The 25,271-nt window shown below is 38.7% G+C and overlaps 1 protein-coding gene across 13 annotated transcripts in view; it reads right to left on the bottom strand.

Moving 5' to 3' along the window:
- Window positions 1-487: 487 nt before the first annotated feature.
- The window catches only part of PCDH17 (protocadherin 17), a 186,320-nt gene continuing 161,536 nt past the window's right edge, over window positions 488-25,271 (bottom strand). For 3 of the 13 annotated variants that reach the window (XM_089511063.1, XM_089511064.1, XM_089511066.1), the window contains 2 exons: window positions 14,539-14,613; window positions 488-2,086 (listed from right to left, as the gene is read on the bottom strand). In XM_089511063.1, coding sequence (XP_089367189.1) covers window positions 1,401-2,086; window positions 14,539-14,613 — 761 coding nt within the window. In that variant the 3' untranslated portion in view covers window positions 488-1,400. Of the gene's footprint in view, window positions 2,087-5,506; window positions 5,595-14,538; window positions 14,614-25,271 lie in introns of those variants that run through there. The other 10 variants (XM_089511065.1, XM_089511067.1, XM_089511068.1 and 7 more) reach the window with 9 other exon arrangements.

The following is a 25,271-nucleotide window of genomic DNA, read 5'->3' as shown; positions in this document are numbered from 1 at the left end:
CACTCAAGACACATTTTGAACAGATTATGTACTGCGGTACTTGGTAGACCATACATTAAACAAGAGACTTTGCTCTGAGGCCCTGCTTCCCACACTCCGCGGGGGAAAAGGAAAAGAAAAGAAAAGAAAAAGGAGAACAAAACTCATAGAGTTCAACAGCTACTGAGGCAACATTTGCCATTTACATTATAAGCCCAAATATTTCTTTTTTGCAACACAACTATATATTAATTTAATAAAATACACAATATAGCTCTTATACACTCAACAATTTGGCTCAAATGCACTGAATCTGCAATAAATCAATAAAAATATGTCATTTGATGTAAACACATTGAATCTTCTTACATTTGCACATTTAAATGATTTTAGTGGATTTGCATGGATATCTGAAATGTTTTCACTCACTTGAGCTATTTTAGTGTCCACAAATGACTTACAAAAGGTGTTAATAATGTTAATTTATCTCCACTATTATTACCCCTCAAAGGGTAATTATTATTTGTGATCTCATATTATGCCTCAGGTTTAAAACATACTGCTATCCTAGAGTTTTGCTGGACACTAAAGCCCCTTCCCCCTCTTCTTACCATGTGAGTTAGTTTATGCGTGTGCAGGACAAACATGGACTCTACCATTTTACATTTAACTTTAATATGACATGAGCTGAATTACTAATGACCAGGATATTTTTGCTGAACAATGCTATGGAATGGAATCTTGGGTTTCTTTCTATCTCTCTTTTTTGTTTGTTTTTCTTTTCTTTTGTGTGTGTATGTGTGCGCGTGTGGCAGATAACTTTATACAGAAATGGTTATCACAAATGACTGTTAATGCTTGGTGTAGCTTGGTTGACTACAGGGATTTTTGTATGTTTACTTGGTTTCTGGTTTTGGGATTTTCAGTAGAAGCATGTAATGACTGCTGGAAACCTATCACAGAACTATTCCACCCTGCTTTTTATGGGGTCTACAGGTAAACAGTGAAGTCAACATCAACTATCAGTCTTAAAATATCAGGTTCCATTTGTCTTTTTTCTACAACTTTCTATTAGATTGTCAAAGTGGCATCAATTTTTCCTTCCTTCCTTCTTTCCTTCCTTCCTTCCTTCCTTCCTTCCTTCCTTCCTTCCTTCTTTCCTTCCTTCCACCCTCCTCCCTTCTCTTAACACACATCACACTGTTCTAATGAAAGTTTGGTAAAAACGAAACCAGTGTTATCTGAAAAAGAAAGAGCAGTGAAAAGAACATACTTGTGGGCACTTCAGATGTTCACTAAAAGCCTTAAAGCAGCATTGGTCTTCGTTCATCCCTGTATAAATTTTAGAACCAGGGGAGATTTTTTTTTTTAAATCAGCAGAAGAAGCAAATAAATGCCAGGCTGTCTTTTGTTTTTTTGTTTCATTTTCTCACAGCCACAGGGTCATTTCCCCGACAGTCCTGTAAAAGCTTGTCAATCTCCCGCACGACTTCCTCGGCATCCACTGACTCTCTCCCTAGTTCCCTGTTTGAACGGTCTATCTGCTCCAATACAGAGTCCATCTCAGTGGAGTCTCGGCTCACTCGGGAATGCACCTCAGCAAAGACCCTAGCCATCTGATCAGATGCAATGAATGCAGCGTCTCTGGACTGTTTACTAGGTGATAGATACTGACTGTCAGTAGCTGTCATGTACTGGCTGCTGGGTTCAGCCAAGGCTCCTGTTTTGACTTCACAACTATCCAGTGGTCCTTTTGTCGAGGTGCAAGGCTCAATACAGGTCTTGGTTGGGCTGCTTGATGCTGAGGGAACCTCTTGGAGGAGAGGACTCAGGGCACGTTTGGCTTTGAGATAAGGTTTCACATTGGCAATGAGAATAGTGTGCTCTCTCTTGTCTTTCCCAAATGTACAAAAAGTCTTTTTCCCCGTGGGGTTCACAGTTTCATAAGTCTCAGTCTCAACATTAGCTTCCACTGTGGGGACAAAGATATTTGTTCGATAATCTGCATTTTCAGCCTGGTTGGCAGTGGGGAACTGGGGCATCCAACATCTATCAGAATGACCAAGCACTCGACATTCATCTGTGCAATTAATGCACTCTTCTTGTTCTGCAAAATAAACAAGAAACAACACTGTTAAGTCATTAATCATTTGCCTTCACCAAATCACAGCCTGCTCACTTGGCCATTGGATTTCGCCATTATAAAAAGAAATCACAGTCGAACATTTCAGGGGCATTGCATAAACCAGCAGGTTGAGATAATCAATTTCTTTAGAATTATTCTCATCCATTGCTGTATAGCCCAAAGCAAACAGAAAGGGGATCGTTAGGGACTTCCTCTAAGTAAAATTGAGTTTCATTCATAAACTAATCGGGTGTAGAAATCTCTTAGACTTTGTTGTGCTAAAAGTGGTTGAGAAAAGGTAGTCAAGGAAATCAAAAGGCATTATAAGAATTATTACTTTTCCCCAACAGATCCAACAACTGAATAATGGGTGACTTTACACAAATACAAACTGTTCATAAAAATTAAGGGCACTGAAATCTATCCTGAAGCTTCTGCATGTTTGTGATTATTATGTTGCGTGGCAGTTCATGTAATGAAAGGAGTTTCTCGAATAGCTTCCTTTCCCAGCAAAGAATATAGGAATGGAATTTTCTGCTATTGTGCATTAAGTACAAGCTTGTCAAGAGAGGCATTATTGCTGTTTTATTTGACATGATTATAGATCATGTAATTGGTTTTCTCCTTTTTTGTTTTGTTTGGTAAAAAAAATAGAAAATTGATTTGTGCAATTCATACTATTAGGAAGAATGCTATGCATTTATATTTTCTTAGAATGGATAATATTTCCAGTCAGGCACCTTATTTCTGCTTTCTCAAAGTGATGACAAAAATTTTGTTAACAAAGCCAGTTTCCTTCTTGATCATTCCAGGCTCATAATAAGAGGGAACAAAATGTCTGGAGTGATAAAGAGCTGTGTGTGTGAATGTTTGGGGGCATGTCTGTAGTGTCCCTGTCTGTGCATACTGTCTGTGTATGATCTGTGCAAAGAGGCGTAATGTGCATGCCATGGGGATTTCTGTGGATGCCAACTGAATGGTCTAGTGGCAGGGGTATCGGGCAGATGATTTATTTTAATCAAGTCATTCATTTCCCACCTTTCCCTCAGTATGTGATCCAAGGTGGTTAACAATATTTTAAAAACACAATACAATAAAAAAAAACCTCGTATAAATACAAAAGTTAAAACTCAAATAAACTAAATAGATATTAAAGAAGCACAAGATAAAAACAAGTTAAAACAGTATTAACAACAACTTAAAAACAGCATTAAAAGACACTTAAAACATAATAAAATAAAAACACTACAGCTCCCAAAACCACATGTTTTCCTATATAAAAATGTCTTTACTTGCAGATGTCCCAGGGAAGGGAGTTCCATAATTTGGGAGCAGCCACCAAGAAGGCTCTCTCTCTCTCGTGTCTTCACCAGACATGCCTGGGATCATGGTGGGAAAAGGAAAAAGCCTGCCCCTGCAGATCTCAGAGCATGGGAAGGAGTTATGGTTTTTGAAAGAGTCTAACTGCCCCCTCCCTAAAGTGCAACACTTTTCCATCCACTTTTCAATGCACTTTCTACAGAAGCACAGAAAATAGTTTAGTTTATTAGTAATGTGATTTCACTGCCACTGATGAGAAGAGGTCTTTGTGATATTTCCTGCTGTAGGTTTCAAAATACTTTGACTGGCATTATCTACCATTTAAATTATTGCAGGGGGAAGGTATTTAATCTTCCATCTAGGACAGAGAAATGCCTTGTGACATAGAGATGTCTTGATGACAGGGATGGGCAACTTGTGGCCCTATGACTACCATCATCAGACACCACTGCCTAGGGCTGATGAGAATTTTGTTCTAACATCTGCACAGCCATAAATTGCCCACTAATAGTTAATATTATGAAAATTGATGATATTCTAGCAAATCTGTCCAATATCAGTGATCTGTTCCTATCAAATTATTTCTGGCTTTAAGTATGAAAATGAGATGTTGGACGAGTTTTGAATGAATTGTAGCGACTAACACAAGACACGCTGGTATACCTGGGATCCATAGGGCTACTACTTTATTTCTCTTACTCTTTTGGGGCTCTCCAGAGTGCACCAAAGGGGCAGGCTGGTGACGCCCAGTTTTCGTCCGGAGGGACGCTGCAGCAGTCAAACCACACAGTGGCCTGTTACAGACTGCCAAAATAAAGCTGCTTCGGGTCTCTTTGGAGGTATGCTGTTTAAATGATGCATGTGTCCTAAGAGTCCAGATGCTGCACCAAAGCTGCACTCCAGTGCTTAGGAATGGAGTGTGGCTTTGGCACGACCTCCGGACTTTTAGGACCCATGCATCATTTAAATAGCATACCTCCAAAGAAATCCGAAGCAGCTTTATTTTGGCAGTCTGTAACAGGCCAGTGTGTCTCCGGATCAAAAAGATCCCAGAAAAAACTTCTTGGTACATCAGTGCACCATTGGTACACTGTGACATGTCCATGACAGAAGCGTGGTTCCCAGAGGTGCAGATGCGCTGCCGCACTTGCATCATGCACGCATGCCCCTTATGGACAGCACCACATAAAGATGGTGCTGTTCACACATGCTAGGGTTCTGGAGCGTGCTGAAGCTGTGCGCTCTGGAACCCTAGAATTGGTCCCAGGCCACCGCAAACCAGCGATCTGTACTGACCCTCAGTTTTGGGTAAAGAACTTCTTATTACCAAAATAGCCATAAAATACAACACATATTTTGTAACAAGACTGAATATTGCCATTTATTATAACAGATCTTTGACGTATTAACAAACATCCAAAATCCATGCTGGAATTCATTTTTCTCCTAAAATAAATAAATGTCTAGGTTGTTAGAGCTCTCCCTTCCTATCTGTCACTGGGTTGCAAACAGTTGTTTCCTTTATCTGCTTATCTTAATAGTTTTGTGCCATCCAGACTCTTTGTCACATCACTGATAAAACCTTAGTTTCTCAATAAGGGTCCTTCTGGTAATATTAAAATAGAGATACTGACACTTAGTCCACTATTGTTAGGATATTCCTATAACTTTCTAAACAATTTTGAAGATAGCCTGATTTTGAACTATTAAAGGAAGCAGTCAGCCACATAAACAGTCACAAGCAGAATGAGGGAATAGTCAGAGGTTTTGCTTTGCTTTGCTTAAAAATAACCCAAATTAAGGAATTGTCTTTGTTTTTGCCTTATCCTTCAAAAAGAGCACATTAGTTCTTCATGAAGAAGTGATGTGCAGGTCATCTACCTGTAATAGTTACACAGAAGATGGAATTTCATGCAATGAAGATTGCTCGACATTCTGTCTGAAATGCTGAAACTTTCTCTTCCACACGATTACAGTACATGTGGCCACACCTAAGCATATGCCACTGCTCAATCTCACAAAAATGGCCATGTTTTGGTGCTGGAGAATGAAAATCAAAAGGGGATCCCATCAAAGACACACCTTTAAAGCACATTGGCCAGTCTGTTTGGAGTTTCTCCTGTTCAAGTCCCACAGAAAAGGCCAAGAGTTGCTCCCTTGTATGCTTTATCTTTTAAAAGAGAAAAAAGGTTAACACTAACAGCCCATCCTATCTCCTAAATTTGTGTAATACTCCTGCATTCTTGATCATTCTACTCAGCTCTCTCTCTCGCTCTTTTAAAATATTGTTGTTAAATTTGTTTTCCAGAATATAAAGTGTTTCCATGGTAAATAAATAAATAAAATGGTAAAACAAACACGTTAGAAATGTGATCAAAGCAGGCATAGCCATACCACTTCAGCCATCTCAGGTTGCCTGATGCTGATATAAAAAGCATTCAAATGAGTACTAACGCACTCACATATCCTGGTACATATGCAAAGTACTTGCATAGAGAAGGGATTTTCAGCACAGCCACATCACTCAGTAAATCAGTCCTCAGTGCCTCTGTGTGCAGTGCCTTCTCTTGGGTGGATATAGCGTTTCTCCCATTCCCTCTCTGTCACTGTAAATGTAAAATGCTATCCCTAACAGTGTCCAAAAGCTCCTGAGGCAACCATCTCACCTTGACTCATTGTAGATCTGCTGCTGGAAATGACAGCCATCACTCCTGCTTTCTCCTCTACTCATTTCTGAATGTGTAGAAAATTTCCAAGGTTTGTATTTATGCTTGTGGTATTGACTAGGCTTCCATTTTAGCTACCTGGGATTCCTAGCACCAGCTGAATTAAATATGAGGCAAAAAGGAGAAGTCGGGGAAAAGAGAGTGGTTTTATGAGGAAATAGGCACATGCTGACCTTGAAGGGAAAACCCACTAGCACTTCAAGCCTTTGCACCACTGTGCTGGAAGGAAAAGAAAACATCAGCAGCTTTCTTTCTCTTCCCCCGCCCCATGCCTCCCTCTTTTATGTCATATCACAGAAAGCAGATCTGAAGTATTGATTATCATATATTATAAGCTGCTCACCTCACCATTACCCTGCAATTTTGACTTGCTGCAGCTAGCAGCCAAGGAAGAAAATCGAAGAGGTACTTTTGTACCAACAGCAAAGGCAGGGAAAAAACTATAAACACAGAGTAAACTATCACCACCCAGGTCTAAATTAGTATTTATGAGAATGTGGAATCAATTTGAAAGGTAAGAATAAATATACAAGATGGGCTCACACCTCACATTGTGCTGCAAAATGCACTGCAACATTGACAGGCATGATTGGTCTTTATCACAACTTGGGCCTACCTGCCTCCAGCTGAAAATAAACCCTTAACAGTCTAAGTGTGTAGAATAAACAGCAGCTGCCTTGAGGCTTTTGTCAGTCTCTGGAGGCTCTGGGGTAAACAATCAGAAGCGCTTTGTGCACGTTAGGGAGAACAAATCCGAAAATAGACTGGAGAAATTAGCAGCCATAGAAAAAAAGAAAGCAAGTTACCTAGAATTAACCATGGCTGGCAAGTTATAGGAAAGGAAGCTAGGTGAGAGACAGTGCAGAATGCAAGTCTGCAAAAATTAGCTTTAATCCTGTATAACATGCAGTTGTGCTAACTGTGTACAAGAAGTCACCAGTCTGTACTGTACATGGAAAACATTCAAAAATGAAAAGGATATCTGACTTTTTTAAAAAAAATCATACACAACAACAACTAACACATAATCTTCCACTGTCTCAATTTGACAGAATGAGCCCTGATTAACTCTCTAGTCCCACTTTTCAACCTGCTTTAAAAGGTCCCAGTTCCTCTCTCTTCCTCCCGCTTTCCCCCTTTTTCTTTAAATTACTTCAGTTGCTGCACACCAAATTCAAAGGGCAAAAGTAGTGTGCACTCAGATAATTCAGCAGGGTGGAGAGGAGAAGGGTAGAATCTTCCTCTTCTCAGGAGGCTCAGGCAAAAGCAAAGTGCTGCAGCCTCTTTTTGTATGTTTGTTATTCCTCATTAATAACCTCTGTCTGGAAGCTCTGAGGTTGTTTATCCACAAGTATCATGGTTTTTATCTATGAAATTTTGGAGGACACACTAACATTGCAGCCAGTGACATTCCTGTTGCATTGCAAATGTTATACAGAGAATTGTGTCTAACTGAATTTTGGGGAATAAAAAGGCAAACAAGAGTGGCTTGGTTCTTATGCAAATTAGTGCATTTTTATTTTGAAATATGTTAAATATGTATGTTGAGGTGCTATTATTTTCTAGATCAGTAAACATTTGGCTTAATGTATTGTTTACAAGGCATAATTGAGAGCAAGAGCACAGTGGTGCCTTGTCCTCACTATGAAAATGCTTTGTGATAACTATAAATTATCTTTGTAAGTAAAATGCATTTAGAACTCCAGCCCTTTATATTTTTAAGCAAATGAGAAATGTGAAAAAGAAAGACTGGATTTACAGTGCTATAAAGCTGAAGTTAATTCCGCTTCCCCTCCAGAAATAAAATTAGAATAAGGGGTTGATATCACTAAGGCTGAAAACAGACAGCCCCAAAGCAGTGGCATCATGCCGCTCCTTTGTGCACCTGATCAGGGCAGCGGCAACCGCTTGCTGCAACCTTGATCCAGCAATTTCCAGGAGCGAAAAGAAGAAGCAGAAAGCCGCTCCTTTTTGCACTGGGAAAAAGCATATTTGCTGATGTGGCAATGGTTTTTCCACATTTTGGCGGCGTGCGGCATCTATACACCTTGCCGCCAAAATGCTGGCAGCCATCTGGTTGGGTGGGAGGTGTGACGCCAGCTTGGAGGCGGAGTCATGGCATACAGACCCCACACACCTATGTTACCCTGAAGCCAGTTCTTTTTGGCAGTAAGTTAAAAGTTTGCTGTTCCAGAGCCTAGAAAAATTACTGTTTGGACTATAGCTCCCAGAATCCCCTAACCAGTTTTTCTCACACCACACTGGACAGGGATATCATCTGAGAGATCCAAAGAAGTGTGAACCTTGGGTTTTGCCAGGTTTTGCTGATTGTGACCCAACAATTGCTTATTCCATTCTTTATTTATTCATTTATTTGCTTGATTCATAACAAAAGATTTGCCTTAAAAAAATTCTCAGAGCATGTTGAAAATGTTGATGCCAGTTAGTGTCAAAAGTTCCCACAGTATAACTTTTTCCTATATGTGGTTTAGTATTCTGGATTAATGACAGACCTCAGATTTGAAGTGGGAGGGGACTGACATGCTCTCAGCAAGTGCTTGCAAGATCTGGCTGAATCCTGCAGTGGAAGCTCAGACAGCTCCTGTAAACAATGATGGCTGAACCTGCAGGGGTAGGATTTAGGTAGAAAGCCTCCACCAACTAGATTTTGGTCATTTGCAGGCAGGAAGCCTCTTCCCTGGGATGGGAATAACATTTAGACAATTTCAAATTTCAAATTAAATTATTTGTTTTTAACAGACATTCCCATTTTTAAGGGAGTCTCTGAAGAAACATGGCAGCCATCATAAAAACAAAACTTCCAATAGCAACTACCTTTAATCTCCAAATGACCTTTGAAACAGAACAACCTGGGGAAAACAAAATGGTAACAACCGGGTAATCTGAGCTGCAGTGATCTATTTCTCTGTTTCTATGATCCTGTGATTTATTTCCTCCTTCCAGTTTGTGCAGCCATACACAAAATATTGTGAAAAATTGGGTTGCAGAAATGGACGGTAGTATTTTAGCTCAGCCCCAGCAAATGACCAGAATCAAGAGAACCAAACAACTAGGTCTCTGCACCCACCATGCTTTATCAAAATTATGCTGTTCAAATTGCACCCTCCATGCTACACGACAAATCCTTTTTGAATCTTCTTCAAAAGAAGTTTGAGATTTGACATGGGTATATATGTGTCTTGCTGCTCCAGTATTTTTAAAAATAAATTGAAATAGCTTGCTGCTGCTTGAAGCAAGCAGCATAAATGTTGGCATCTAGCTCTTGAACGCCCACTCATACTTTAAAATAAACTGTATCTGTGTTTTGAACGGATTCGTAGATTTCCTCTTTTGCTGAAGGTGAAACTAGATGCCAATTCACATCTCTTTTCCACTTTTCCTTGTGAAATCAGACATGATGTGCAACATGCAGTTATCATGCCACCCTTTTCTGCCTAGTATGCAAGCATAATTTCTTTGCATGCAATGAAAACCTATAAGTAAAAATGGAGGCAGGGAAGGTCTTGTCCACTGTCAAGCATAGAAAGGCCACTGATACCCAGCCCTGAGGATCAAGTGTCATTTGCCCTATGCATAATGGAAACATGAGACGTATTCTACATCTTTAGGATTCTATATTCACTGTCCCTGGCTTCTCACTGTCCTTACTTAATACAGAGCATATGGTTCCTTTCCACTGTCTGCCAATTGCCAACAGAAATGACAAAAGTCTTGAACTTGTGGATTGTGACAGATTTCTCTTTTTTGGGTGGCAGGGGGAATCTGTCTAAATTGCATGTTCTAGGCACAGAATGGTTTTCCCGTTATGAAAACACATCACAATGAGCCCCAGGATTCATGTGTAAGGATAGTAAGTTTAGCATTTCCATTTGTAGTTTGGAAGAATCCAGTTTTCAGTTGTGAACCAATACTTTACTCATACATTAGTCCATTATACCAAACTACCATCAGAATGTGGTTTCAAACCTTAGCTGGTTAATAATTATGGTTTGAACAAACCAAGTGAGATAGAAAATTGCTTCCATGAATGTTTTAATCTTTATTGTTGGATTATTAATGTATCCTAACCAGACCTTGGAATCATTAACCTCATGTGGTGATAGATTTGGCTCTTATGAACAAGTGATCCTCTTTTCCTTGTTAAGAGGAGGTGGGACTTTTTTTTTTTAAGTTACCTTTTTTAGCAACACAATATTGAAAGTCAGCATTTATCATATGAGGTAGCATCAGGATGGATTCTTTCTTTCTAAGATGAAATTTGTTTGCAAGTTTCCTGTGCATGAAGCACACTTTCCTCAGATTTGACCAAGCACTTCTTCTGCTGGGTGCTTTAGAGCAGAGATGTAATTCTTCATTAATGTTGTTCTTAAAAGAAGGAATTTTCTTCCCACCACAGTTTTCAAGATTATTCATAGTTTGGGACATATTTGGTGCAAAATTTGCATGATTTCCTCCACCCCAAAGAAAACGCTGGGGGTTTTTTTTGTACAGAACGTTTATGCACACATACTTTCTTCATAGCACATGCTGTGCTATAAATCTGTAGTTGGGGAATTATTCTGAAATGCATGCGTTTTGTCTTGGTTTCTGCACAGGAAACAGAATTTTCTACAAAGGGAGCAAAGAATGCTGTAACTGGGGACTTAAATCTACTCAAGATTCACATTATTTGCACATAAATCAGTATTTTTGTGGGGGGGAGACAATTCTTGTTCAGAAAATTGTGTTTTCAGCACAAATATTGATGTGCAAATTTTGTACAGAATAAGCCCCCAAACTGCAAAGATTAGAATCAGTCCAGAATTTTTTTTATTATGATTTCCCAAATTTAAAGATACATATTCCTGAATGGCATAAAGCCGTACTCGATTTCAGTGCATGAAAGGGAAGAGAGATTAATGTTCTATCCTATTTGTCATTAATATGCTCACTTCTAGAGTCCTCTTCTATGATGAGGCCAAATTCATGTCCTCATCCCTGAGTGACAGGTGTAACAATTTATCACTTTTGAATATCACATAATCAGAGAATTTTGAATTGTGTTTATCAAATATCATATATTTTCAGTGGTGTCCATACATATAATTTTGGAAAATGAATACTTAGAGGGAGGAATGTGCAAATGTCCTCCTTATAGACTTTCTTAGCATTAAGGTGGTATTGGGGTATTGGATAGCAAATCTAACTTTACAATGGGAAGTCGAAGGCTTTCATGGCTGGCATCCATAGTTTTTTGTGGGTTTTTCAGGCTATGTGGCCATGTTCTAGTAGAGTTTCTTCCTGATGTTTCGCCAGCATCTGTGGCTGGCATCTTCAGAGAATGCTTTGCCTGGAAAGGATATGGCTATATATATTGTGTGATCTGGAAAGGCAGGAGTGATTTGCATGTGTATTGTTGGTTGCTAATGGCAGTTCTCAGGGTGTGATTTGCAAATCACTCCTGCCTTTCCAGATCACACAGTATATATAGCCAAGTCCTTTCCAGGCAAACATTATCTGAAGATGCCAGCCACAGATGCTGGCAAAATGTCAGGAAGAAACTCTACTAGAACATGGCCACATAGTCCGAAAAACCCATAAAAAACTAACTTTACAATTCTTGTTCAGTTTCCCACAGCGTTTTGAAATTCATACTACTACTTTGTTTTCTGTTGCAAAACTGACTGGAAGAAAACCCTGAAATGAATGAAATATCTCTATAAATTAGGCAAGGTTTTGCTCATGTTTTTGCCTTTTAAAGACATGCTTCCCCTTCCAATACACTATAGAACATATTTATAAGAAATAGCAAACAATGCAGGAATGATTCCCTGAAAAATCAACATCATTGTCCATTCTGACAATGTTACAGTCAATAGTTTGTATTTTGACAGTGTTAGCTAATTGCTGTTGCTATTTTCTAAAAGTGATATGAAAATGCGTTTTGGATGACAGAGAACAACTGTGAAAATGTTACCCCCTAGAAAAGCTCTTCATCACAGGAAATCTATAATCTATAGGAGAAAGTGAAATAATATTTGTTTTTTTCCTGGCAAATCCTAACACCAAGAAATACTGGCTTTTCCTGGTGAGAAGAATCAGTCAAATTGCTCCTTTTTTGCTACTAAATTCATTTTAATTATAATTGATCTCAACATAAATAGGCAGAGTAAACAAAATGAGTTCTATCTATGCACAGGCACTATGTTATTAAACAGAGCTGTCTGGAATCTGCATATTTATATTGGGGTAGGTGTTTTTTGTTTTTCAGTTAAACAAAGCAATTAGGAGGGTTAGATTAGAAATCTGATTGGCAATAATTCTCTCTTTCTCCCTTTTGGAAAAGGGCAGGAAAGCAGTTTGTTTTTCTGCAAACCTTTCCAATCCAATTAAGATGGGGCAAAATGGAAAGCTCTTCCACACACACTGCTTCAGATTAGATTAGATTAGATCTTCCACACACACTGCTTTAGCCTGCTGGATTATACCCAGGATAATTTAAATCTTTCACCCCTTTTTTTGGAGTGGGTTCTTTTTAGGGAATGTAGTTTATTTTCCACTACCACCATTGGTGATAGCATCCAATGATTACTATCTGTAAAGGTTTAAATAACAAATGCTGAAGGAAAATGTGTGCTTTTATTACAGAGATTAGAGTTAAAGAAGTTGAAGAAGTGGCATAGTTGAAGAAGGGAAGTTTGAACAAGTGATGGGGAGGGTAGAAGATTAAACCTTCCACTTACCCATGCTTATTTGCCGCACCATAAAATATTTTCCCCTTATCATATTCCAGACTTTCGTTGCACACAAGAGTAAACATACTCTAGAATTTGGCAAAGTAGGGAAGCAGTGCACATGGAAAAAGAATATTGGCCAGTATTCTGTATTAATTATTTAGGGGTTATCTACATGTTTTGTTTTGCAACCTGACTATGGTCCAAAACACACTGCGCAAATAATCCTGTTTGAGACCACTTTAACTGCCCTGGCTCAATGCTAGGGAATTCTGGTAATTAGTTTTGTGAGACATTTAGACTTCTCCGTCAGAGAGTTTTGGTGCTATAGTAAACTACAGTTCCTAGGATTCCCTAGCCCTGAGCCAGGACAGTTAAAATGGCCTCAAACTGGATTATTTCTGAAGTGTGTTTTGGACCCATGAGCATAATCTCACACATTCCCCATTTGTTGTTCACACTATTTTTTATTATTATTATTGGAACAGTATCTATGTGTATCTATGTAAATTCTGTTGCCCACACATATCAGCACTGTGAGTAAAGATGGAGTTAATGATGCATATTTATTCAAAACACGTTCAAAGACATGCAGAGTTTTATCCCAGTTTATCCCACGTCTATCCACACCCATTATCATACAGCCAACCATGTGGATCTTTCAGGAAAATTCAGAGGGGTGGTGGTGTCAATACCCAGGTTTTACGGGTTTTTTTGGCAACCCCCCCTCCCAACTTAATCAGATGCATCCAACAGATGCAACCCATATTTTACAGGGATTATTTACACAGTCTGATGCTGAGCTTCCTTCTCACCCTGCATCTGATAACTGGTGAAGTGGCAACAGTATCACAATCCTGACTAAGTAGCAGTCCTATTTGGGTGCAGTTAGGGATGAGTAAATCTATGTAACCGTTATATCTTTACTATAACTTCTTAGACACAATTATGACACTATTATCACAATTGTAACTCCTGACCTACTTTACCAGGCCCCAGCTGCATAAGGAGAAAGAAGTTAATTCCTCTGGTAACCGAAGCACCAGTGAATTACATTTCTGTCAGGTTTTTTTTTTAAGGTTTGGGGCAAGAGTGGTTTCAAATACAATGATGTTTAGTAGATTTTAACCCTAAATGATCACAATTCTGGAAAAGTTCAAAAATGTCAAGGATGTTCAAAAGGATAAGAGTGATTCTTTACATTCTATAACTCCAAAGAAGCTTATATAGAAGCAGTTTTGGAGAAAACTGGAAGCCAAGAAATACAGGATTGTAGCCTGGTCCATGTGACAACTCATCCACTTGCTTTTCTGCTTGCTTTCCAGCAGTGCCTAGATTTTTTCAACAAGAATGAGAAACAAAGATGCCTCCTTGTTCCTCTGCTGGTACCAGAGAAAACACAAACACACATATACAAATGGACAAGGACTCATGCAAGATGAACACACAAACAGTCAGCATTGAGAAATGGCTAGCATGGGGCTGTCTGGGAGTTGCTGTCACAGTTGTCAAAACCGATACCTGGTAGAGTCACATGACAATGAAACTAAACTTGAGACCCTTGTTTGAATATGGGCACAGTCTGCAGATTAATCAGGAAGATCACAATCATGTAAGAATAAAATGCAAGAAAAAAAGAAAACATGGTTGTTACCTGAAAATTTTCCTTCCTTACAGCGGGCTGGTCCACAGATCCCAACAATGGGTCTTTGGCCTCTCCCTTGCTGTTCTGGAGGAAAATTGGACCCGTGAGTTACAAAGCAGGAAACACTCTTCATGCCATTCCCCAAGACCCCACACCCACCAGGCACAGATAATGTTTAAATGCTCATAGCAGAAATCTTTCAGCTAACCCAGCCATGTCAAATTCTCTGGGGGGGGAAAAGAAGACCTAAATTAATTGAGTTCATTTAGCAAGTTGGTACTTTTGAAATTTGGGTATCAATCATTTGGGAAGAGTTTTACTGAAAGAAAGAGTGTAATTATCAATCGAAATATGATTTTCAGCAAAAGCAATATTAGCTTCTAAAATTCATATCTAAAATTCTTGATTTTTAAAAGTTTTCAATGTTCTTACTACAAAGTTGGATATGTGCATTCCTCCCCCAACATTTTTTTTAAACTGAAACATTTCTTCTTCTTCTTCTTCTTCTTCTTCTTCTTCTTCATTGAAACATAATCTTGAGGGTTGTTTTTGTTTGTTTGTTTACCTGATTTTTGTTTGTTTGGTTTGGTAGCAGAATATTCCACTTAGCATATTTTGCAGTAGAATGTATTTGATATATGTTTCAGTAGAGCTGATACAAGAAAAGGGCTTTTCCACCCAAGCACATGCCAAACCCCATCTGAGCCCCACCTGCTTAATAGATATGAAAGCCACAATAGTTGGAATTCCTTCACAAAGGATACTAATAAAAATATTAATACTGTGCTTACTCTAACAGCAATAGCAATAGTAAGTGCATTTCTATACCGCTTCTCAGTGGACTAAGGGGCAAAATAGACTGGCACAATACGCTGGCTTGGGGGCGGTGTGGGGGCATGGCATTTAGATGATGCATGCTCTGACAATGCCCCCAAGCTGCCATCATGCTGTCTGTCCACCCAGATAGTGGGCAGCATTGCAACGCTCCAGCGATGTGTCATTTATATGCTGCAGGCTGCAGGGGCACTGAAAAGCCAGTACCACGGCAGAAAAGCCACCCCTTTTCCTCCCCAAAAAGGAGTGGCGTTTTGCTGCTTCTGTTTGGGCTAGGAAAACACCATATCGGGGCCATGGTGTGTGGTTGCCATGGCCCTGATCAAAGGGGCGGCGTCCAGCCAGCCCTTTAGTGTTGTCTGTTCCGGCCATTCCACTCCCTAAGCAGTTTACAATGTGTAAGCCAGTTGCCCCCCAACAAGCTGGGTACTCATTTTAGGGACCTATGGAAGGATGCAAGGCTAAGTAAACCCTAGAGTCCTCCTCTAGGACCAGACTCACAACCTTGAGGCTTGCAGTACAGGCATTTAACCACTGCACAACCCAGGAACCTTGTACCACATTCATATAACCCTTCTTCTTTGTGTCAGTGGTCAACTCAAATTTGCATTTATTTATTGGTTTAATCTATTTTTACACTATTGCCACACTGCAGAAATAAAGCAGTTTGACACCACTTTAACTGTCATGGCTTTATCCTGTGGAATCCTGGGATTCGCAGTTTGGTGAGGTATTCAGTAGGGTCTGTCAGAGAGCTCTGTTGCTGCACCAAACTACAAATTCCAAGGTCTCCACAGGATGGGGCCGTGATAGTTAAAGTGGTGTCAAGCTGCTTTATTTTTGCTGTGTGGATATATCCTATGTCACCTTTCAAAGTCTTTCCGATAAACTTTAAGGAATGAAAAATGTAATTCAAGAACCTTTTAGCATAATCATATTACATATTTGTCAGACTTCCTTAGTGGATTCATAACGATACCATAACCATTTCGCTTTCATAGTGTTATCTAAATTCATTGTTTCATATTATACAAGAAAAGGAATTTTCATATTTCAGCATAAGCTTTTGTGAATTCTAACCTATTTAATAAATGGACTGGAGCTAATAAAAGCTCATACTGAAATAAACTGCTTAGTTTTCAAAGTGCCATAAGACACCTTCCTCCATGGAAAGAACTATAATCAGCCAATCAATACAATTTACAAATGCTAACCAGACTTGTGGATGGGTCAGTGTGTGCTAAGCATGTAACTCTATTCAAAGACATGACCTGGGAACCAGGGATAAGTATCTTGAACTGTTTCTGGCCGTGATCTTCATCAGAGATAAAGTCATCCAACAGATAGATAGATAGATAGATAGATAGATGATAGATAGATAGATAGATAGATAGATAGATAGATAGATAGATAGATAGGGCTGGGTACATAGCTAGAAAAAGTCAAGATTGACCATGAAATACATTAGTGTCTCTTAATTCATTCTTAATTCCGTTTAGACATTTTAAGGTATTTCAGTACTATAAAAGGGAAACAGACCACTGGTGCATTGTTTTAACCTCACAACAGAGACCCTCATCAGTTTTCCTCTGCAATATATCAGGTAGTGGGTCCTTTATAAAATAACTCCTTTAAATAAACACACACTTAAAGAAGCAGTCTTTAAATGTAATTGAAACTGTACTTAAAAACATGGTTTGAAACTGGGGCCTTAAGCATGCCAAGCAGATGTTCTATCTCTGTGCCATAGCCCATTGTTTCAAGATACTAACTTCTGGTCTATTGTCCCCAGAGACATGAAGTTGTGCTGTGGTGACTCAGTAGTTATTATCACTGAGTTTAAATACGGGCAGGATTTATCTTGCTAATTTATCCAAAACATTTAAATAGCTAGAGAAGCATCGTCAAATTTCAACTAAGCCTCAAACTCACTCTGTGCCATTATCACTCACTCCCTACTTTCTTCCCCATCAGTAATATGATATATCAGTGCCTATCGTGCAGGTTTTATTTTACAGATTATTAAGATAATGGGTGTAAAATGCTTTGAACATTATGGAAAATTCTGGGTAATAGTAAGGGAAAGCTCTGTGCACTTCCAAACCAACTCACAACTAATGTTCCAACATTTAGTGCACTTGTGTTCCAGTTGCTGATACAGATTGTTGAAATGGCTTCTTACTATTAAAAAAAACATATTGACAAAACTAATAGTAATTAGTAATAGTAATTAAAATTAACAAAATAGAAAAAGGAACAAGCATTTGGAGATTAATCTATTCTTATCACTAGAAACAGCTGTGAGCCAAAGGTAACAAAAAAGGAAAAGTTTTGGGGGGTTTGGTTTTAATTTTCTCTGCATCTCTTAGGAAAGTGCTTATTTTGTTTTTTGTTCTGTTTTTCTTTATAAAAAATATTATGTTTTGTTTTTGCCGTCTATTGAAAGTCTTCTGAGACCAAAAAGAACACAATATTGTTGAACTTAGTAATAGGTTTTGCTTAGTTTTCAGATTACTAAGAATTAGAAATAGACATAGCCATCCAAGGTGCTGAACATAATGCAGAAATAAGGTTCAGCATCTTGATTACTTCCATTAATTAATTTCCTTTTAGCTAGCTAATTAACTAATGTTTGTCTTTAAAATAATGACAGCAACACTTTCCTTGAAGTACACAGTGCAAAAGATATTTTACAAAGGAAATAAATGCAGCACAGCCCTATTGTATAACATACACAGTATGAATTAATTCTATTTAGACTAAGGGAATCATATTGTCATATTGATATTCAATAAACAGAATTCCTATCAACTTTTTCGGAACGGTGAAGCCTATAAGTAATAGATTAAAAGTAGCAATCTTACATATAGCATTATTCTGCTGAGAAATTAGGTCACAACAATGCTATATTTTTTTTTTAAAAAAAATTAAAATTGACAATGTCCCTGTTTTAATGTTCACTTGCTAGTCCCAAAATTGTGCCTTCTAGGATTCATGGGAGAACATGCAGTCAGTTTGCCATCTTTAAATGTATTTAAAATAATGTAAAAGTAACTCAAAGCCAAAATGTTATAAATATTATCAAATGACACACGATGATAACAAGCAACATGTCTTATAGGGAGCAATTTGCTTAGCCAAACAAGAGGAGGAATCAACCCATGTCCCTAACAAAATAGCCAACCTCTCAAACACAGCTGCTATGATGTCTACTTGTATAAGAATATAGATAATATTTATAACATGTGGAATAGGTATCCATAGGTATTTTTGGCTCATGTTGTTGTTTAGAAGCATATATAAAGATGTATCAATGGCTGCACACCAGTTTCAAATATTAAAAGAGATTTTTATGCTAAAGAAGGCATGCCATAGATGGACATTTCTTTCTGTTGAAGGGAAAAAAGGAGTACTGTTTATACTGTGCAAGAAATATTGCTGCAGATATTATCAAGTCTGAGAAAGCAAATGGTCTTGAAACTCACTGATGTTTTAGTATTTAAATCTGGAATACATCTAAAACCAAGCCTCCATTCCTTACCTTCACAAAACAGGGAGCAACATGAAAATGGAAACACTGAAACAACAGCTTATTTTCACAAGAAAATTTTGTCAGGATGTCTTCTTCAATTAGAAGATATATTCTGTGATTAAAAACAGAACTGACATAACCATTTGTGGTAGAGGTTTATTTATTCTTATAGCCCAGGGATATAGCTAAAGCATTTTAATAACCAAAACAAAAAAAACACATACCAGATGAGTGGAAATGTTCTTTCTGTAGGATATAAGAAAGTGCTTCATACTGCTTTAAATACTAGCCCATCATTCCACTGAGCCAGCGCTGTGTCTACAGTGACTCACAATGGGGTTCAAAGGCTTCAGATATAATACATCATTACATTGATTTTGAGCTATGGAAGAAGCACACACTGAATATTTAAATCTTTTATATACCTGTAGTAGTCTCAAAGTCTCAGTAATGGTGACAATGTGTGTGTAGTTTCTTTCTTTTTTAACAATTTGTATTATGTGTGAGATATTCTAATGCCTACAACAGCAAGTCACAACACTTCTTAGTGACCCAGTTCTCTAATGTGTGCTAATAAAATGTTGCATATCTCACATAGTTTTTATCCGTCACAAGGATCAGCAAAGGAACAATTGAAATAATGGGAGAAAAAGCTGAAAGCTGAATGTCACAGCAATGACTCTCATTGGAAATGTGGTAACTCAAATTTCTTAAAGGTTCTATTTTTATTTTCAGGTAATATAAATGCAATTAAATAGTATGGAGAGGTTTTAGGAATATTAGGGCAAGCAAGTAAGCCCATCACCATAATATAATACAGTCAGACATGTTCTGGTATCCACAGATCAACAAAACATAGCATTAAATGGAAACACTAGGACAGGGGTAGGCAACCTGCGTCCCGCGGGCCGGATGCGGCCCGGCAAGGCCTTGGGACCGGCCCCAGCCCAGTCCTGCCGCCGATTGCCGCCAGGGCCTTTGGGGGGCAATTGTCTATAGAAGCCTCAGAAACATGCATTTATATTACAAAATGTTTTTAAAAATCAGCAAATTTTTTCGCGTGTCCTCCATTTTTTAAAAAAAGTGTCTTCCATTTGAAAATTTTGTCTTACATTTGTCCTGGTTTATTTATATATTTAATTTTTTTTTTAATTTTTAATTTTTTAATTTTTTGGCTTCGGCTACTCAGTTGTCTGAGGGACAGCAACCCGGCCCCCGGCTCAAAAAGGTTGCCTACCCCTGCACTAGGAAATGTCTCCATCCACTGCCGTTTTTGATTCAACCTTCTGTCCATGCTCATAATTCTGTGCGAAACAGCAAGGTAGACACTGTCACAGAATATTTGCAGTGTTGTGGCTATTGATGAAACTGAGCTAAAGCCAAAAGGATGTTCAGTTGTTGACGGGCTCAAAGGGAAAAGAAAACATTACTTGTTAATCATAGGAAATTGCAATGCAGAAATAAGAAACAGAGCAGAGTTAAGGATGGTAGGAAAATTTGGCCAAGGATCAAGAAATGAAGCAGGACACCAACTAACTGAATTTTGTGAGACCAACAGGTTGTTTATTGCAAACATATTCTTCAAGTAACCCAAGGAGCAACTGTATATATGGACATCACCCGATGGCCAATACAGAAAACAAATAGACTACATAGTTGGAAAAAGAAGATGGAGAAGCTCCATTTTCTCTGCAAAAGCAAGACCAGGAGCAGATTGTGACACAACTATGAACTACTAATATCATAACTGAAGCAATCATCATGTCGTAATACAAGCTGAAGAACATTCCCATATAATTTAAAGGTAATGTGAAAAACAGATTTGCACTATTAAGCATAATTTAACCAGGAGACAGAAGAACTGTGGACAGGAACATTGTAAGAGAGGAATGAAAAAGAAAACATGATCAGCAGGTAAAATGAAAGGGAAGATGAAACTCTTCAAGCAATTAAGGACAGTCAAGAAGCAACAGTAAAAGGTGACAAAAATAAAGTGAGAACCCTGAATACAGCTGTTCAACAACATATGCACAGGGATCAAGAGAACTACTATGGCAATCAAAGCAGAGAAACAGAAGATGATAACAAAAAGGGAAGAACAAGAGACCTCTTCTACAAGATCCAAGAAATCAAAGGGAAATTTAAGCCAAGAGTGAATATGCTCTATGACCAGCAGGGAAAGGTATTATATGTATTCAAACAGACATAAAAAGATGATGGAAACAGAAAATGATATAAAAGAGATATGAAAAGGTGACAGATTAATTGGAAGGAGAACCATCTGAAGACAAACCTCCACTTTTACAAAGTGAAGCAGAAGCTGCACTTAGAGCATTTGGAGAAACAAATAACCAGGAATACATGGCATACCAATAGAGCTGTTTCAATCTACAGAGACAGAATATTTTCTACTTCTAACTAAAATGTGTCAACAAATAAGAATCCCCGAGAAAGGGGAAACCAGAGATTGCAGTATCCATAGGACCATTGCATTAATTTTTGAAGCAAATGAATAGATGCTCGAAATTCTACAACAGATTTTTACCATAAAATGAGTGAGAAGTGCCATATATTCATGCTAGGTTCAGGAAGGGAAGAGGTTTGCAATTGGCAATGGTTTCTAATTGAGAAAGGTATTAGGCAAGACTACATTTTATCACTCTATCTATTTAGCCTTCATGTTGAACATATGAATTAGACCTGGAGGAAGGAACATCAACAATTGAATATATGCAGATGATACATACCATACAACTAGCAGAAAATAGCAAGAATTGGAATGATTACTGAGGAAAGTCAAGGAAGAATGTGCAAATACGGGTTTAAAGTTAAACGTTAAGAAAAAAACAAGGAACACAGATTATTTACATAACTTTAAAATAGATGATGTGGACATTGAAATAGTTTCAGATTTCCCATTTCTGTGTATAGTTGTAAAAGTTGAACAGACAAAAGCTGATAAGAAGGAAATCAAGTCATTTGAAATGTGGTGCTCAAAAAGAGTTCTGTGAAACCATGGACTGCTAAAAAGACATATGATGAGAAGACATGACTTACTAGAAAAGACAATAATGCTTGGTAAAGAAGGAGGCAGCAGGAAAGGGGTAAGACCACATTACTGTCAGCTCTTCATTTCAATTTTTTTATATTTAATATTTAACTTTTTAAAAAATATTTAACATTTAAAAATATTTACATGCTAAAAAGCAAATCTTGATATTGCCATTTTATATAAGGGACACCATTTTACTATGTCATTATATTTAATGGGGCTCAAGCATCCTTGGATTCTGGCATCTATGAAGGATCCTGGAATGAAACCCAGTGGATATCAAGTACATATGGTTAGACTCAGTCAAGTAAGCTACAGCACAGCGTCTGCAAGACCTGATCAGGGCTGTTGATGATAGGGTGATTTGAATGTCTCTCATTCATAGGGTCACCATTCATCAAAATCAACTTGATGGTAGTTAACAAAAGCAACAGTCCAGGTGAGTGATAAAGGACAAAGAGGCTTGCCAATATCTACAACACCTTGTCATGTTCTCAGACATCCAGCAGTGTACCACTCTGTTCCTCATTACCAGTAGGTTCACAGATAGAAAGAATTAGAAATAGACATATTGGTCAGTTTCAAGTTTCTGCTAGTTTCCTATTTTATTAAATATTTAAAATCAATCCATCCTGAACATTTGGAAATTTTCATTCCTAATGTTAAGATTTTTGCTTTAACAGACTGCAAATTAATCTTAGTACGTTCAGTTTTGTGCAATGCACCTCATGTGTTTTAATCAGCGATTCACCTAGCAAAATACATGTTTGGCTGTTATTTTCATTAATATATGAATTTTGGTGTGTACCTTCCCTAACATATGCATTTTTATATTATTATTAAAATGTATAAATACATTAAATACATAGTGCATTTTCTATGCTTTTTTGATCAGAGAATTCAGTTGCGAAACTCAGACACTTGAGAATTTCAGCGGCTTAACACTTAGTTTTTGCATTGGTGTGAGAGTATGACGTAAAATGTGAACCAAATTGATTTATACCTCATCCTTCAGAAGAACATAGTCCAAGGCAGTCCATCACTACAGTACCAGCTTCATGGCTAGTCAGCATCAGCCTCCTATTATACCAATTTCAGGTGCAGACAGTAGTGCCAGAGATACAGAGAACAGTAGCCAATACAGTTGCTGGCTCAGGATGGCAGGCAGGTGTTGGCAAGGAGAGGCAAAAAGTAACCACTGAAGAGCTTGAACCCAGCCTTGGATCATACTGCTCATAATGATGCCAATAACAGAGGAGAATTCACAGCTGCCTTTTGACCTTTGTAAATTCTAATAAGAGCCTATCTGATCCACATCTCTCAGACAAATGTGCAGACTGGGTCTTCATTGGACATTTGTGTTTGCCCTTCCTAAACATTCTACCACTATGTCTAATACTATATATATCTTTGCCTTTAATGAAAAATATATTTTGAACAAACATTATTGAGTAACCAAAGGGGATCATGTTGAACAAAACAAAAATCAAATTACAAAAGTTACAGCAAAATCACAAAAGGCAAAACAAAAAGGAAACTAGTCAGCTTATTTAGCATACAGGTTAAAGAATAAGATCGCAAACTTGACATCTCTAACTTTTCCTCCTCATTTTCATTGTTCTGAGTTTTGCTGACCAATCTAGATCTCTCTCTTTTAATTAATTGCACTGAGTCAGTGTGATTTGTTAGCAAGAAGACCAATATATCTTATTCTCTCCAACTTCTTTTGCCCCAGCTGCTTTACTATAAATTTCTGGCTTGTGCTGTTGTATAAATAGCATTGAAATACTCTGGGCTCATTCCCACTATGATATAAACTGAATCGCTGTTCGATTTATACATGTGTTGTTCACATTTGAAAGTGGTTTAGTCAGAATTGCTATCAACTGAAGTGGTGTTAAAACAAGACAAATGCAAAAAAACTCGCTATATTTTAAGATTGATCAAAAAGTGGTTCTTTTAAAAAGAAGCGGTTTGAAACCATGTGCAACAAGTGTGAATGATGTGGAGCATTCACATTGTATTTGAGAGGAGGGACTATATGGAAGAGGGTTGGCCTCTGCCCGGAGAGGACCTCCTGGTCACTGCCTCCTTCCCCTCCCCCAGAGACTGCTCGGCGGGATCCTCCATCGGCTTTCCCTGGAATTGACAGGCCTGATCCTCAGCAATAGGGTCCCTCCAGGTCCAGGTGTCCCTTCCATGTGGCTCCTGCACCTGTGCCAAGCTCTGCTGCCCACCCATCCCTCCCAGAGCCCCTGCCCAGCAGCAGTGCCCTCCTTGCCTAGCCCCACAACAACAAAGTCGCAGCTGGCAGGAGTCAGGGCTGGTGGATGCTCTATGCAGCCCTGCTCCTGCCACCCTAGGACCTTTATGGGCTCCAGGGCTGCTGCCTTCCTTCCCTCCTCCTCCTCCTCCTCCTGTGGCTTCTCCACCTCCTACTCCTACTGTCAGACCCTTGGAGGCCAGCATGCCATTCTGTAGAGGGGGGCACTTGATTTGGGTGCTGCAGCTGCCCACCGCACCTCTTGGACTCCCTCTGCCCTGGAAAAAGAAGACACCTGAGGATGGGGAGAAAGGCAGGAGGTGGAAAGTTTGTTCCAGAGAGGTTTGCCATCGCCTTCCCCTGAGGCTGAGAGAATGTGACTTGTCCAAGGTCATCCAGTGTGTTTCCATGGCTGGGCAAGGAACCCAATCCTGGTGTCCAGAGTCATAGTCCAACACTAAAACTATTGTACCACACTTTGCAAGGTTTGTTCAGAGGACGTTTGCCACTGTCTTCTCCTGCCCTGAAAAAGGAAGACGTCTGAGGAGGGGGGGGGGGAGATGAGAGGCAGAAAGTGGAAGGATGCCTCCTTGCCTTCCTCTCTGCCGGGGCTTTTGGGCATCACCACATCCACCCAATGTTTGACATTTAAAAGAAAAATACCCTAGCTAATGTGAATGACAAGTGTGTCAAAAAAGACACAAATGCATAGAATTATTGAAAAAAATTGCTTCCACAATGGGAAGTACATGTTGACTAGAATCGGTTCACCAACCTGATATCAAAGTGAACTGCAAACCAATTTAAATGTAAGTCAGAATGAGCCCTCTATGTTCCAAAACAGAAATGGGCAACTGTTTGGGATAGGGGGCCATGTTGGCCACCCCAGTTACCTTGGCGGTGGGGGTAGGGGGACTGTATCCTTGCAAATGAATGTGTCTAATTTTTTGTACCCAGAAGTCCACCAGTTCCCTCTAAGGAATTACAAACATTTTGCCAAATTTAACACCAAGGGTGTTTTAGGTCTGAGACTTCTTTTTTCCAACAAGAAGTGACCTAGA

The sequence above is a fragment of the Sceloporus occidentalis genome, unplaced genomic scaffold (assembly GCF_023333645.1).
Source record: "Sceloporus occidentalis isolate IW3139 unplaced genomic scaffold, rSceOcc1.0.p SCAF_2, whole genome shotgun sequence".
Taxonomy (NCBI): Eukaryota; Metazoa; Chordata; class Lepidosauria; order Squamata; family Phrynosomatidae; genus Sceloporus; species Sceloporus occidentalis.
Note: the sequence above shows the minus strand (reverse complement) of the source record. Positions and strands in the feature narration are given on the sequence as shown.